At 45.9% G+C, this 16266-nt stretch overlaps 1 protein-coding gene across 4 annotated transcripts in view; it reads right to left on the reverse strand.

Annotated features, from left to right (window-relative positions):
- The window catches only part of LOC144141168 (uncharacterized), a 77950-nt gene that overhangs the window by 25752 nt on the left and 35932 nt on the right, over positions 1–16266 (reverse strand). For 2 of the 4 annotated variants that reach the window (XM_077672722.1, XM_077672721.1), the window contains exons 2-4: positions 12311–12515; positions 3922–5220; positions 1062–1196 (exon numbers count right to left, since the gene is read on the reverse strand). In XM_077672722.1, coding sequence (XP_077528848.1) covers positions 1062–1196; positions 3922–5220; positions 12311–12470 — 1594 coding nt within the window. In that variant the 5' untranslated portion in view covers positions 12471–12515. Of the gene's footprint in view, positions 1–1061; positions 1197–3921; positions 5221–6502; positions 10020–12310; positions 12516–16266 lie in introns of those variants that run through there. The other 2 variants (XM_077672724.1, XM_077672723.1) reach the window with 2 other exon arrangements.

The following is a 16266-nucleotide window of genomic DNA, read 5'->3' on the forward strand; positions in this document are numbered from 1 at the left end:
CAATGAAACTTTGAACATGTCAAGAAGCACATAAAAGAGCACTTTGAACAAGGTAGCAGCCTCAAATTGTTGCCAACGTTTCGGCAATAAGAGAAGTCTTATTGCCAAAACGTTGCCAACACTCTCAGGCCACTACCTTGTTCAAAATTCTCTTTTTATTGGGTATGTATGTACGTTTATAAGCATGCATGCATTGGAAATTCCCGTTGTACCATAAACTGAACAAAAACCACCATGAAAACCATTTCAGCTGTTTTATAGAAAGTAATTTACACATGTTCGTTACATTTTGAATTTCCTTTCACACATTTTCCAAAGTCTGGTGGAAAGCAAGAGAGGAAGGCAGATGACAAAATCCGGAAGCGGAAATGGTGGTAGTAGATAAAGACGGAGAAGGCAAATTTATGCGTGAGGGAGGTGGGGAAAAAGATCAAGAAGGGGACATGAAATCAAAGAGAGACAGAAGGGCGATAAGACAAGCCCTAATTCTCGCAGCTGATCGGATACTGGGCTGACAAAACGAATGAAAACGACCACCTTTGAGGGGTTATGACCTTGACAACCGTAAAATGAATGAGCCTTTGAATGCACGTACAAGTCGCAGGCTTGAAAAAAAAGAAACCTGGTGGTACTAGCCTCGATAAAAAGGGGCTGAAATGAAATGTCATATCCACCCAAATGAACTTATCACTTAATTACTACAGGAAATGAGGTACAACTGCATGAAATATTTTTGCGTGGATTGGTGTGCAGTTTTGTTGCTGCCACTGCCTGATTTCTGGTCAGCAAGGGGATTCAGCGTACCTACAAATTTTTCAGAGCGCAAAACGGTCGAAAAAGGATCATAGAAGGCGCAGTCACATGGCATTTTTGGCTGGGAAGCCCTGCACCACATTAGATTTCTTAGACAACACTCGGTCTTTCAGGGGTTTAATCTTTGACCCCCCCACAAGAAAAACTGCCGTCACTTCATTAGCATTGCCTACAGATTAACTTTTCAATCCCCTTCGGTGTTGTCATGCCAGACTGGAGGGCGTACCGAACATCCTTCCGACACTGACCTTTTTTGCAGTTCCTCGTGAGCTCCTTGGTTGGTTCGCACTTTCCGCTACCCCGCTTCAGAAGGAGCTTGCGTTTCTGCGTGTTGCTCACGGGGTCGCAGTCTTCCCACGGCTCCTTCTTGTAGCGGCACTCCTCTGGGGCAGTCAGCACCGGCGCGAAAAAGAGGGTTTAGTGCCGCAGGAGTAGTCGTGACAGCGCGCGAACGCTTGGGACAAGCATTCGTTTCTAACGAAGGCTTGACGTCATCACTACATACGCCATCAGCCGTGAGTCTATCCGACAAAAACCTGGTTATACTGGCGCCACTCCGACAATTCACTCAGTGCCATGAAATGATACCGAATACTAAAACTCTGCAGCTTATATTCCTTGAAGTTTTGGGCGTATGGATTTTTGCTTTATATTGCCACACTCTTGCTTAACTGTTTGTTTCCTGAGGATTATTCAGCGTTTTTTAATGCGTAGCATTCTTTGCCGAGTACCCCCACAGCCAAGACCGTGTAACGCTCTGCCTTTCCACAGCAACGCAGATGTCGCGGAAGCTACACCTGTTATTGCTATAATGGCGTAAATGGAGGTAGCTGGTTTCACGAAAACTAAAAAATAAGAAAAATACTTAAAAATTACGGAAAATGGCGAAACGTGTAACGCCCTGCATTTCCACAATACTGCAGATATCGCGAAATTTCAAAATGTATTCGCTAGAATAACGTAAATGGTGATCATTGGTTGAGCGAAATTTTGAAAAACTACAAAATAATAAAATATTAGAAAATTACGGAAAATGTCAAAATGTATACCGCATGACATTTCCACAATATTGCAGATTTCGGGAAATTTCCACCTGTAATCGTTATATAGCGAAAATGGAGATAATTTGTCTTACGAAATTCCGAAAAACTTAACAAACAAAAAATATAGAATAATTACGGAAAATGGCGAACCGTGTAACGCCCTGAATTTCCACAATAATTCAGATACCGCGAAAGTTCTAAATTTAACAGCTGTAATAACCTAAATGGAGATAATAGGTAGGACAAAATTTGGAAGAACTAAAAAATATCCCAAATAATTAAAAATACAGAACATGTCAAAACGTATATCGCATGCCATTTCAACAATATTGCAGGTTACGCGGAAGATCCACCTGTAATCGTATAATAGCGGGTGTTGAGGATAATGAGTAAAAGAAGCAGGGCTGCACGGGCACGAGGGTACGGGCCTAGCTCGCTCCTCATGCTCACGGCAGTTGGGTTCCTGATCAGGGCAGCGAAACGGCGACTGACTGTCGGGCTCCCTTCATGCGTCGCTATCCGCGACAGCGTTAATAGAGATCAATGGTCGAACGATATCTTGAAAAGCTAAAAAGTAAAAAAATATAAAATAACTACGGAAAATTACGAACCGTGTAACGCCCTGCATTTCCCCAACAATGAAGACATCGCGAAAGTATCACCTGTAATCTTTAAGGCATAAAGTTGGGCTAGTTGGTTATCTGACTGCATTTTACTAGCGAAAAATAGACACGGACGAAGAAGAAGTACACAGGACACTCGCTAGTCTCCTAGCGAGTGTCCTGTGTACTTCTTCTTCGTCCGTTTCTATTTTTCGCTAGTAAAATGCAGTCTGTAATCTTTGTAGCAGCGTAATTGAAGATAAATGGTCGGACAGGATTTCGAAAAAAAAATTGGCTGTAAAAAACTCGCACTTAAGACAGGTGGCACAAGAATGTTACGCATAAGTAGATAATTCTATGAATTTCTGCAGAATTTTCTTTTCAGAAGGAGCGGAGGCGGCGCATTCAGTTCACTGCGTCAATGCATCACGGCATAATTTTTCACATAAAGCTTTCCTTAGAAGACGAGGTTGATGCACCTCCTGTCTTTTTTTTTTCAGAAAAACAATGTTTACAACAATGGCACCACGACTTAAATTAATGACTGATTTTTCATGCTGCTAACCAAATGAACAAACCGGGCTTTCTGACTACCATCACAAACGTAAAGCATTGTGCAGGTTAGTTACGGTTAGTAACGGGGTTAGTTAGAAAACTACGCCACGAACGTGCAACACACTCAAGAGCAAGCGGTGACACATGCTGTGACAGCGTGGTTTATGATTTCTAAAAGCACAGCCTAATCGATTTCGTCGGTTGCAATGGCAATCACGCTGCTTTATTATTTTGCTCGACAGGTTTCAGTTCAGGTAAATCACCAGCTCTGCTAATTTCGTAGAAGTTTCGTGTTCGCAGAATGATGAGCCTGCTCTTGAAAAATGTAGTTCCACGCAAAACAAAAATAGCAGGAGTGCCCTGAACTGTGAGTACGCTGGGCTGCAAAGAATTGCCGCCACCATTTTTTATGCGCATTCAGTAGACCTATGAAGGACGTTTGTGACTCCTACGGGAAGGTGCTCTCTCAAAAGTTTACAACGCATTTAACAACACTGTCTCAAGAAATCTTCGATTTCCTCATTGTTACTGTACCGCATGTCGCTTGCACATTGCTGTCAGACTGACACTGCGATTACGCATTTTGGAAAAAAGAGGCATGGTACCCTGTTCGAGACACACACAGAAATATTGATTGCTGGATACAATTTTCTGCTTAAATAGAGTGTAAATGAATTATTGCACAAATTTTAAGGGCAATTTCTCTACAAAAAAGGTTTTGGTAAAGCGCAACAAGTTTAGCTCCGCAATATTTGTGTGGTCCAGAACTACATATCAGCTTCGCATCAATTCAGACGGCACATATGACGTGAGGAAAATACTCATAATTATTTGAATGATCTGGTCACCGAAGCCAGCTTTTTCCACTGGCAATTAAAACGTAAAAATAAGAGGCACATTTTTGTTACCTATGTAGATGCCGTTTGCCAATATCTCCTTAAGAGTCTCGTTGGTGAGCGCAGTCTCGTTGATGAACGTAGTCGCGTTGTAGCGGCCGTTAGAACCGTAGTAGCGGCCGTTAGAACCATAGTACCGGCCGTTAGAGCCGTAGTAGTAGCCTGGTCCGCCATAGTAGTAGCTCGAACCAAAGTACCCTCCGGGAAAGTGGGGCTTCCAACGCCTTCTACGCGGACTGAGTGCTTTGTAGAGGAGCACAGCTCCCAGGACCTTGGCCACATCATTCTGTTTGAGGCCTTTCTTCTTGAGTGTATTCTGGAGTCCGTACGCTGTTGCGACTGGAACCCCGCCATAGAACGGATGCGTGGGCGCAAACACGTGCCCTTTCTTCCGGCCTCCGATGCCTCCGATGCCTCCATGGCCCCCGCTGCTACCCAAGAGCTGTCCCAGCAAGCCACTTGGTTTCTTCGGTGCAGAGGGATAATAGACTGGGTAGTGGCCGCCTCCGCTGCCTGGGTATTGGACACCTGGATAGTGGCCGCCTGGGTAATTACCCGGATACTGACCGCCTGGATAACCTTGTCCCGGGTACTGGCCAGAGGGATAGCCCGGTCTGCCTTGTCCTGGATACTGGCCAGTGGGAGGGTAAGGGTAGCCAGGCTGGCCTGCGCCAGGTGTGGGATAGCGTCCGGGGGGATATCCGGGTTGTCCATGTCCTGGGCTTGGGTACTGACCAGAAGGGTAACCAGGCTGACCTTGTCCGGAGCCCGGGTACTGGCTAGGGGGGTAGCCTGGTTGACCAGGGCGGGGATACTGACCGGAACCAGGGTAGCCTCCCGGAGGGTAGCCGGGTGCCGAAGGACTTCCACCCGGGTACCCAGATTCGGCAGGTGGGGCGCTTGGTGGCAGCGGCTTGAAGCCTGGAGGGTGATGGCCACCCCCTGGTTGTTGCATTGGGTTGCTCTGGCCGGGAACAATCTTTCCTGTCTCCATGGGGGGTGCACTTGGCACCTGCGGCCTGTTTCCTGGTTGACCAGGGTATGAACCCCCTTGGCCAGGATAAGAAGGAGCGCTTGGAGGCGGCCTATAGGTCGGCTGCGTGGGATATGTCGCGGGCCTCCGAGTCGGTTGGGTTCGCCTCGACGTGGGGGATGGTTTCCTTGTTACGTAAATGGGTCCCGGAGGCTTGGAAGGTTTCTTGCCTCCTGGTCTTTTGAACAGTGAAGAAACCCGGCTGGATAAAGAGCCGGATGAAGACCCAGATGAGGAAGATGAACTCGAAGAACCTCTTGAAGAACTCCCAGAAGAACCTTCAAGTGAGGCCGGAAGAGAATACAAGAACTGTGAATGTGAACCACATGGCAGTTTAATCACTGCAGGTGGTTTCAAAGTGCGAAGCTGCGGAAGCTCCTGCAGCAGTGAAGCAGTTGCCAGCTGTCGTAGAAGGCTTTAGAATTGCAAGTACAGGACGGCCAACAGGATGTTGTTTTTCCTCTTGATGCAGTCAGGACGAAAAGCAGAAGAAAAGCAGAAAGCTTGGTGGCTGCGAAAGGTAAGGCAAAATCCAAGAAATACGAAGCAGGTGAGATCAAATTGAAGTTGGAATTTCAACTGCAGAACTAGATCCATCGCTGCTGGCTTGGTGCTCCAGTTATTGAAGGTCGGTCACGTGATCCACCTTGCCGCATAGCTCTTGAATTGAAGCATATATGAAGCATTGAAGCAAGTTGAACAGTTCGAAAAGTGAGTGGGGGCGTGTTCGAAGGAGTGAAGCACGCAGGGCTTGTAAAAGCGGTGCACGGAGATAAAGCATGCAAGCGCACTGCAATTTCAGCAAATACCTCAACGCATATCCTCTCCTGTCCACTCTGGAGATTTCACTACTTTGATCATTTGGAAGCTAAACGCCGGTCCATGCGTGACAAACATGTCGCAAAACTTAATTATTCGCGGGTTCGTACATGGTGTAATCCTTCCAATTAAGTGGAACATGGTGTGGTTGTTGTCCGTTACAAAGAACGGAGAGGCATGAAAAGTAGACCCATACGCAAGATATACCTCCTGCATCTTGTTTACAAGCTCAGCGCCATCGATTCGTCCGTTTGGACGCGTGGATTACATCCATGCGTATACAAGCGGGGCAAGAATTTGGCGAGCCTGAATGTATAATTAAGTACACTGCATCGAAGAACTCGACACTTAGCCGAAGCATGGCGAGTGTGCCGTAACAGTGCTGGAAAGAGCATGTCGAGTGAGGCGACATTTACCGTGTTAGGCAAAATAAATTAGTGTACATGTATACCCTTTGTCAAAATTTGCTAGGCCAATTGTAAGCCATCTCGACCACAAAGAATTCAAAGAATAAGCTTAAGCTTTAAACGTGAAAAACATATTTTGTGACAGTAAGCAACAAAGGTGTTTTCTCTGGCTTTCCGGCGTAAAACCTTTCAGCCTCGCTCGGGACGTAAGGTTGTGCATCGAATGTTTTGCGGCCTGCGCACTTTCTGCTTGCCGTAGAAAATTTTGACAAAGACTGTACTTATGATACCAGTTACGATAAGATATGTTATCAAGCAGACGAAATTTTAAATATGATGGAAATAAAATTTTATTCTTTTTTCGATCATTTATAACTAGTGAAGTTACATTGACTTTAAAACTACGGAGGTTTGATCTCGATTGGCATAGTTTCCCCAAAACAGCACTTACCCAGAGATCAGTGAAATTGGAGAATGTATACGTAGAGATCCAAGTCCAGTTTGAGGTAACAGATAAAAACTTAAAGAAGCTAGTAATTTTTTCATCCTTTTTACGCACTCTGATGTTTAATGCAAAAAGGTATGACTTTGAATGTTAGCAGCAGGCATGAAAAGGCAGTGCGGACAACCATGGCTTAATAAGGGCCCCTACACAGGAGATATTTAACGCTACAGATGTAAAACAGTATAACCACATGTGTAAGACAACCTAAGAGTATACACAAGCTTGACTGTATTATAACGCAATTCCACAGCATTGTTCGTATCAGTGTCAAATGTATTTCTTTAGTGTACAAGGCAGCATGGCGGACATTACGATACTACAATACGGCGAGTAAATCCATCAAAAAAAATCAAGGCCACGTTCTCCTTTGTGAAGCACCACTCCACCACTCCGAAGCACCACTCCATTGTATGGTCGACTGAGGCAGTGGGGAAGTCGCTTTAACATTTCTGTCTGGATTTCCCCAGACTGGCATCGATCGCATTATATGGTGTGGACAACATATTGGTACTGTTGTACTAAGCTTTTCGCGGGTAATGCTCACTTTTCAAATAAAGAAAGAGACATTCTCTAATAGCCTGCCGTAGGAAATTCTGTGTCCAGTCTATCAAAATGCTTAGCATGGCTAAGTGGCGTCGGCAGATGTTTTGTATTAATATGTAAGAAGACGTCTTGCAGGATACAGACAAAACATTTCTATCAGTTTTGCTCGAACATTGCTCACAAAGCAGTGGAACGCAACGAAGTAAAAGAAAGCTAGGCACAATTGTGGCGATTTGAACACTACTAATCTTGTGGCCGTTCGTGAATACCATTGCGAGCATGTAAAAACCCCAAATATGGAGACCGTAAAATAATTTTCCACTTCATAACACACCAGCCTTATAAAATTGGGGTCGGCTCATATATAAGGACTAAGAGAGGCTTAACAAAAAAATAGTTGATTTTGACATTGACTCTTGAGTGCTTCATTGGAGAATAGGCAATATTTGGTGACGATGTTTTGGCGGTGAGTGGCATCAATGATATCATTTCCTGCCAAAAAAACAAAATCAAATGCCTTCAAGGTGATGTTATCTCTGCATGGTGCTAAATGGCGGTTGCAATGCTCCAGATGAAAGAACTATTGCACGTAAGCAGCAAACATATATTGCTATCATACCTTATCGCAGGTATCGTACCCAATCGCGTTAGGCGTAGATAATGTTCAAGCGAAAAGTGAAACTGGTGTAAAATTATTCGGCAATGGGAGGCTAAATTGCATTTATCAGTTGAGTTGATTGAATTCTCGCCAGTTGCCTGCGCGCCGGGAGGATGATAGGGCCAAAGGCGCCGTTGGCAAGAACTAGGGAGCCTTTTGAGGGCCAGTGAAGCATTATGTTCCACTCAATACGTGTCACACTGTGGTGGGTGCCTATTTCAAATGGTCTGTGTTCCAATTCTCGATGGTTTTATCGAGGATAAGAGGAAATTTTAGATAAACGTTACAGTCCAAAAGCCACAAGGGGCCGCTACTCACTCCTAAATATAGCGCAACAATCGTTGTCGAAGCGTGGGAAACCTGATTGCTTAGCCAAACATATTCGTTCACTGCGGGTGGTTAGTAGACTTTAGAAGCACAACCGCCAAGATAGGCTCTCAGATAGCAACTGTTACAGGCTGTTTCTGTTGTTCCAATAGAAACTTGCTGGATAATGACCTCGAGGATACTGGAATCCTGCATGTTGGACCGATCCACCAAGATTCTGTCTGCCAGCATAACCCTGCCCGGGGCTTGGGTATTGTCCAGATGGATAGTCCGATGCCCTTTGCCCGAAATCCTGGCTGCCAGGAGTATAGCCATGACTCTGTAGACCTGTGCTTGGTCCTGGATAGCGTCCTGCAGGATATCCGGTTTGCGAGGTTCCTGAGCCCTGATGAGAACTGAAAGTTCTTCCTGGCTGATCTTGACCGAAGCCCAGATGCTGCTTTCCGGTGTAGCCTGGTTGGCCATGATCTGAATGGTGACTAGGCCCAGAATAGCTTGCAGAAGTGTACAATGGAGCAGAAGGCTTTCCGCCGGAATAATCAGGCTCTGCAGGTGGAGCGCTTGGCACCGCTGCCCTGAAGCCGGTAGGGTTGTTCGCTCCGTATGGTTGTTGCAATGGGTTGCTGGGGCCAGGAGAATTCGTTTCTGGCTCCATTGGGGGCGCACTTGGCGTAAGTGGCTTGTAAACAGATGCTGAAGGGTGTGAAGGTGCTTGACCCGGAAAAGGAGCTCTTGTAAATGGCCTGAAGGTCAGCTGAGTGGGATACGGCGCCGCCCTTGACGTCGGTGGTGTTGGCCTGGGCATAGGGCCAGGTCTAAAGGGCAGATTTACTGGAGTCTGTTGTCTGTAAACAGTCCCCGAAGGGTACGTGCGACCTGGTCCTGGGTACATTGGAGCACCTGGAAATGGCCTGAAGGTCGGCTGAGTGGGATACGGCGCCGGCCTTGACGTCGGTGGCGTTGGCCTGGCCATAGGGCCAGGTCTAAAGGGCAGATTTATTGGAGTCTGTGGTCTGTGAACAGTCCCCGATGGATACGTGCGAACTTGTCCTGGGTACATTGGAGCACCTGGAAGTGGCCTGAAGGTCGGCTGAGTGGGATACGGCGCCGGCCTTGGGGTCGCTGACGTTGGCCATGGCATAGGGCCTGGTATAAAGGGCAGATTTTTCGAAGTCTGTGGTCCGTGAACAATCCCCGATGGGTAGGTGCCACCTTGTCCTGGATACATATGACCACTTGGAAATGGCCTGAGGGTAGGCTGGGTCGGGTATGGCGGTCGCCTTGAGGTCGGCATCTTAGGCAAGGATGCAGGGCCGGCCCTACTGGCGAAATTTATTGACGACTGTGGTCTGTGAACCATTCCCGAAGTATACGAGCCGCTTTCTCCCGGATACAATGGTGCATTGGGAATTGGCCTGAGCGTTGGCAGCGTGGGGTACAATGTGGGCCTAGATGTTGGTGGGCTTTGTCTGGACGTAGGGATGGGTCTCTGGTTGTATATTGACGTCTGTGGCCTTGGAAGGTGAAAGCCCCCTTGTGTAGGATACGAATGAGCGCTGGGAAATGGTTTGGGAGTTGGCTGTGTGGGGTAGAGTGCTGGCCTCAGGGTTGATGGCTTTGGTCTGGACGTATACATTGGCCCTCTGGCGACGAAGATGGGTCCAGGAGGCTTGGGCTTTCTTGTGGTTTTACTGTTCGATCTACCAAATAGCGATGAAGCCCAACCGGACGATGAACCAGAAGAGGGAGACGATCTTGAATACCTTCTAGCAAAGCTGGAGGAGCTCCCAGAAGACACGGACGAGCTTCCAGAATCACCTTGGGGCGAGGCCGGAAGAAAAGTAAAAGTTGTGTAGCACACAGAGGCACAGTTGAAGGTGGCTTGAAAGGACGAAAGCTGGCCGGGAAGCGATTGCTTGGCGTTTTAGTAGGCGTTGAGGTACTCAAGCAGAAAAAAGCTGAAGATGCGTCTCTGTCGAACGTTTTATAACTTTATTTTATTGTGTTGAAACAACATCAGTTTTTTTAAAAGCAGATACTTGTAAAATGACAACACTGCAAAAAAGCTAGAAAGGGTGAAGGGTATTGAAATGACGTTCATGCCTTAAAAATAGCTAAAGGGGTCCTTAGTACGTTAACTAGCCGAAACTTTAGCCGCACCAGTTCTTTGTATCTACAATGCTACAGTGCTCCTAATTTCGAATAAAGCCCCCAAGTTTTAGGCTGGATGAGTAATTTGGAAAATTAATGGTATTAAATAGATGAGGCAGGTCGACAACAGATACTGCTGTAAGGGACCTTTTCTGTAGTTCGTACCAAAAGTAACTTTCACGAGGTCGACATAAACTCAAATGCGAGAAATGCGATTCGAAAGAACCAAATGATTTTACTATATATGTATAACTTTCACGTAGACATTCTGTGCTTCGTTACGTAGCATTGCATTACACCTCCGATTGCGACCATTGGAACACAACCGGTGCAGAAATGTTTCAGACGCTGTTCCGCAGTATTAAAGAAAGGTTATTGCAAAAGCTAGAAAAGTAACCAAAACTTTAAAGTGCAAAGGTATTGAGTCAGTTGACACAATCAACGTCTCTAGGCAGTGCTCCATGTAGTACCGGCATTAAAGCGCCAGAGAACAACCTCGATGAAACATGGAGTAGCGAAACTCAGAAAAATACTTTTGTGCTTAATAATGGCAATATGATTCACCGTACATTAGCGGTAGAGTAATCTCTTTAGAATTAGAAGGCATGCAATCACGCGCCCATTGCCTAAGCAGTTAAGTGAACGAACATGCACAAGAATAACGGTATCCGCTGGTCGACTCTCACAGCCTTCAGGTTCCTAGGTTAATATGTTTTGATTTATCAACTACCTGTAGTTTGCAGATGCGTTATGTAATACACTGGACTTGTAAATGCCACGATACTGGAAAGTGCTGCCGTTACATAGGGTGGTTGCGACATGTATTTGTTAAAAAGAAAACATGCGAGGTTTCCTACGCAGCGGCGATGGCGGTAAGGCAGCGAGAGCTTTCTGCGAGATATCGGCATCTGCTCTTCTCACTACGTGTGTGTTACTACAGCGTGGACACTTCTGAAAACTGAACACTTCCATGCACTCCTAATTACGAGCGCAGCAATCTCCACGCATTCCATGCAAGCGCTAAAAAAATTGAATTGCGCTCCCTAGGGCGGTATGTGTGGTCGGTTGAGAAAACTCCCACCTGAAGCTCAAGGGGGCACTGCCATGAGCAGCTCTCGCTGTCATATTCTTGAGCGGTTGTGCACAGCGCTTTATACTTTTTTCCAAATATCAGTTTCCTCAATTAGGTATCTCGGTCAGGCACATTTTTATTCCTACATCTACCCGCCAGAAAATGTTGGGCAGATAATCGCCACACGGCTTCGTCCTTGAAAGCAAAGCAGCACAGCGCAAAGCGTGGACACGAAGCACGGAACAGAACGCAGAAAAAGTGGGAGTTCAAGACATGGTAGTGCAAGCAACACCCAGTTCACAGCTAACACATCAGGATTAGCACAACAGAATTGCATCAGGTAAGCAAAGATGTAAGTGACAACTCTTTTGCTTTAGAGTGAACTATAATTATGTCCGACTCATGTCCACATCATAGTGCGGCGCATTAATGTTTTAAAAAAACTGGGCTGATTCAGTTCTAACTGCTGAGTCCAAATTTGTGCGGATTGTATGTTTTATGCCGACAAAACACTACTCCTAGGGGACGAAAAACCGACGAAAAAAGAAACAAGGACAGAGAGAGAACGACATGACCCTTTTGCGCTGGTTTTTCTTTGATCGTGTACCAACACGCCCAGTTTTCCACATTAAACCCACTCCTGCATAATGCCTCCTCATGACGCAGGGGCCATTTAACGATATGCGGCTCTTAATGTTTTTGCTTATCCCGAAACGTCACTTTTAATAATAAATTCTCCATATTACTAATGATATATAGAACAATGTAATGCATTATTAGTATGTTATGGTTGTAGCATGTTAGTACGTTGCACGTTGTTATAGTAAGTGTAGAACATGCCTTCCGCTGTGTCCACCTGCGGGCCCGGGGGTGGACACGCACTCACCTCTTCCCCCACCCCTGGAACTGCCACCGCTCCTGGCTCCCCGGGGAAACCGGTAGACGACCTCATGGTCCGACTCCGCGAATAGGTCTGCATCCCGGTGCGCAGAGACCACGGCCACCGCTAGCACGGCCAGCGCCGCCACCAGCACGGCTCGGCCCATGACGCCTCCTCTGCTGGTGCTGCTGCTGCTGTGGCGATCGGTGGGCTGGGGGAAATGCAAAAGCGAAGCGGGAAAAATTAAAGCAGTTCCACTCGACGTGAACGCTGTCAAGTGCGGAGCAGTGATTCGCTAGAGGGGCTGTGGCTCCATCTCTTGGCTAGCTTCAGTACCAGCCTGGCGGTAATAGCGAAACTAGCCATGAGAGAGCGCCGCAGCCGCTAACGAGGCGAGGTGATTGTACAGGTTCTTTTTTGTTTTATTACATGTTTTTGGTGAGGTGATTGTACAGTGGCGTTGCAACCAGGGTCGCTGTGCAACGCCACCAATTTCAAAGGGGAATCCGCTAAGCATCATCATCATTATCCGTCATGAAAATGGACGTTGAGCTTTCATAGGCGCCCTATTGAGTTCCTATAGAGTCAATAAAAGTCAATTAAAACTCATCGCTTATAGACTGTTCTCGTTAAAAAGTCAACAAACTTTGTATTGCACAAACTCAACCGACATTTTATTGCATCCAAGACATTGAGTTTTAATACACTTCCTATTGCGTTTCTATAGAGTGAACCAAATCTCCCATCTTAAAAACTGCGGTCAATATAAAATCAGTTAACTTTTTATTGCAAAAAATTAACATGAATTTTATTGCCTTCACTATATTGAGTTTTAACAAACTCTGTATTGCCTTTCTATAGGGTTGATCGAACTCCCAATGTGTGGACTGTGGTCATTAGACGGGCAATAAACTTTTTATAACGAAGACGCAGCAAGCATCTTATTGCCTTCATTATGTTGAGTTTCAATAGACTCTGTATTGGGTTGCTATAGCCCACCCACGGAGGTCTGGTAGCTTATCGGTGCATATATGTGGGGTGCTATTGCACCGCCTGCCCCGCCCCATCAACCAAGATAGCCCAATTAACGTCCCATCACTACGTCTTGGGAGCACTTGGTAGCGGTGACGCCTGGGATGGCGGACATCACCGCCGGAAAGTTCGAGCCCCTACAAAGTTCCTGTGTTAAAACTTGCCAGAAAACCTCTGGCTCACAGGCAACACGATATTACGACTATACTCAATAGGAATTTTATAGAAAGCTAATAGAGATAAATTTAATAAAAACTCATCAGACATTCTGTTCAGACTTAGCTCATATACAACAGGTTGTGATGACTGGGCACTAAAAGAATTTTATAGAAATCTAATTGAGATAACTTTAATAGAAACCCGTCAGAAACTCTAGTCAAAGCTGACTCACACGCAACAGGTTGTTACGACCATACTCAAACACAAGTTTAAGAAAGCTAATGCAGGGAAATTTAATAAAAACTCCTCACAAAGTCTATTCAAACTTTATTCACACGCGACAGGATGCTACAACTATACTCAATAGAAATTTTATAAAACTTAATTGCCATAAATTTAATAAAAAGCCGCCAGAAACTGTATTCAAACCTCAGCCTATAAAGAGGCGTTGGATTGAGTTTACACTAATTTGGGGCCATTATTGCGTTAATTGGTTATTTTATGTTATTGTATATTTATTTACGGCCTAGCCTCCGTGGAAACGGCGCAGCGCAAAGATCACCACCAACACTTTTCATACGATTAACGTGCGCCTATATGGCCCAACAGGATTGACATCGGCTTCGTAACACGAGGGACGCAGGTTCAATCCCAACGAAGGGAAGCGCTGCTCTTTTCGAAGCCTCTATTCGGATTCAACAGTTCGATCCGCCAAAGTACTCCGCATTTAAAGGGACAGACAACCGATTTTTGTCGAGTATATATTCTCTATTCCAAATGAAAGGGCATCGCTTAAAGCACCTTGACGAGAAACGGTTTTGCTGATAACGCTCTAGAACTTTTTAAATCGAATTTTTTTATCTACGAGCCGTATGTGTCCCTCCCAAAACTAATGCTGGCAACCATGACATAGAGTAGCTCGGCAACATACTTTTGTCCGTATGCGAAATAAAAAACGATATTTAAAAACTTGTTCGCCGCTAAAAAAGCTTGAATCGCAGGCTTTCCTGTTCCTTTATGTGTTTTTTAATGCAAGAGTCTATTTTGCATGAATGCGCCATCTGTTGGGATAGACGATAGGTAGAATCTGGCTTCATGTTGTGGAGGCGGGAAGTTCGATTCTCCCCAAGCGCAACGTTTTTTTTTTTTTTAAGCTGCCTTTGGCGGATTTGGAGACTGAAATAAAATATTTTGGCAGAACAAACGCCCCTGACTCAGACAGAATCGTCAAAGCTCCTTCGCTGGGTCTGTTTCCTGAACGCTGCCGTTGATTCTGGGCATATTGGCTCAGTTAGCCACACTGAGAGCAACCCAGCAGCGGCGGGCGGCGTGTCTTTATAATTTTCAAAGTAATGTTTAGAAATACATATACTATTTAAGCTTGTACAAATACTTGTTTTAAAAGGTTTTCAATGCGTAAATAAACGTTTCAGCAGTTACAGTAGCTGGTAGGTTTGCAGGTCACGTGACAGGGACACATATTATAGTGTCAAGTTTCGACACTACGAACCGCCACCCTTCCGATTTCAGGAAGTTTGCTGCCAAATTAAAATTATTTCCGCCAGTTTGTTTAAAAATTGCTTGTGGTTACCGGGCTATATAAAACGCTGGCTTTCATATGAGCTAGAGAACATATACGCGAAAAAAATCAGTTGTCTGTCCCTTTAACCGCAACGGAGCAGGAAAGTTAGAATTCTTGTTAACCGCGCAAAGCAGCTTAACAACTCGGCTTACGGACGCACGCAGAAAACGATAGCGGCAATCGGAGAATGGTTGTTTAATTAACCTTTATTCCAAAATATTACGAGGGATGCTTAGAACAGTCCAAGAATTTGAAGGTGAAAGCCTAGTTGGACGTTTGGTTGATCTGCTGTTGAACTTGCTGGCGAACTATGTGGCCACGCCTGTCACCGTTGGGCTACCCGCTGGACAGCACCCACCGAAGCTCGTTCCGCTCGCTCGCCATCGCCAGCAGCCACCCGTTAGCCTTCCTCAGTACTTTTTCCTTTCAAGGTGCTCGTATTGTACGTGCGGCAGCCCCCCATCCTCGTGCGCGCGCTACGACGGCCTTTCTCCGAGCCCTCCGCAGACATTCCTCCGACCGCGGTTTCTTGACGGATGATACCCGGCTCGCGCTTCATGCTCGAACTTTTTGTGTGATTCCTGTACCTCACAAGAAGTTTAACAGACTATAGTCTTTCTTGGGCTGTCTGAGTGCAGTGTTAGTCTGTGTGCAACTCGAATGATCAAGAAATGTGACGGCGGGCCTGAGTGGATTGCCGACCCACTGGATGTTCCTGGGTAAGTGATTATGAGGGCAAGGGGAGTGCGCTGGGGGAAAAATAGAAGGGTAAGTCGTATAGGGTGACGCAAATAGAGCATGGAGGAGACAGACGGGGGAGTATAGAAAATAGTGAAGTACAGAAAAGGGCGGAGGAGAAAGTAAATGGGGAAGTGCTGGAGTGGGAAGTGTGAATGGAGTGTGGGTATTTGAGAGAGAGAGGAAAAAAGGGTCAAGAAGGATTGGGGAGGACTAGGGAGTTTAGAAAAGGGAACGGTGAGTGCGGTGACAGGGGAAAAGGAGGAATGGGCAGACAGAATCGAAGGAGGGAGGAAGAAAGGAATGAAGAAAGCCTAGTGGTAACGGTAAGGGCCCAGAATTGAGCAATGGGAGTGGAACGGCGACGTGAAAATTGATGGTTGGGTAGAAGCGGGTAAGTGAAAAAGGTGAGGAATAGGTGGAAAGTGACGAGGTAAAGAAGGAAGAGAAG

The sequence above is a fragment of the Haemaphysalis longicornis genome, unplaced genomic scaffold (assembly GCF_048455015.1).
Source record: "Haemaphysalis longicornis isolate Haplotype H1 unplaced genomic scaffold, Haemaphysalis longicornis Haplotype H1 scaffold_6, whole genome shotgun sequence".
NCBI classification, from domain to species: Eukaryota; Metazoa; Arthropoda; class Arachnida; order Ixodida; family Ixodidae; genus Haemaphysalis; species Haemaphysalis longicornis.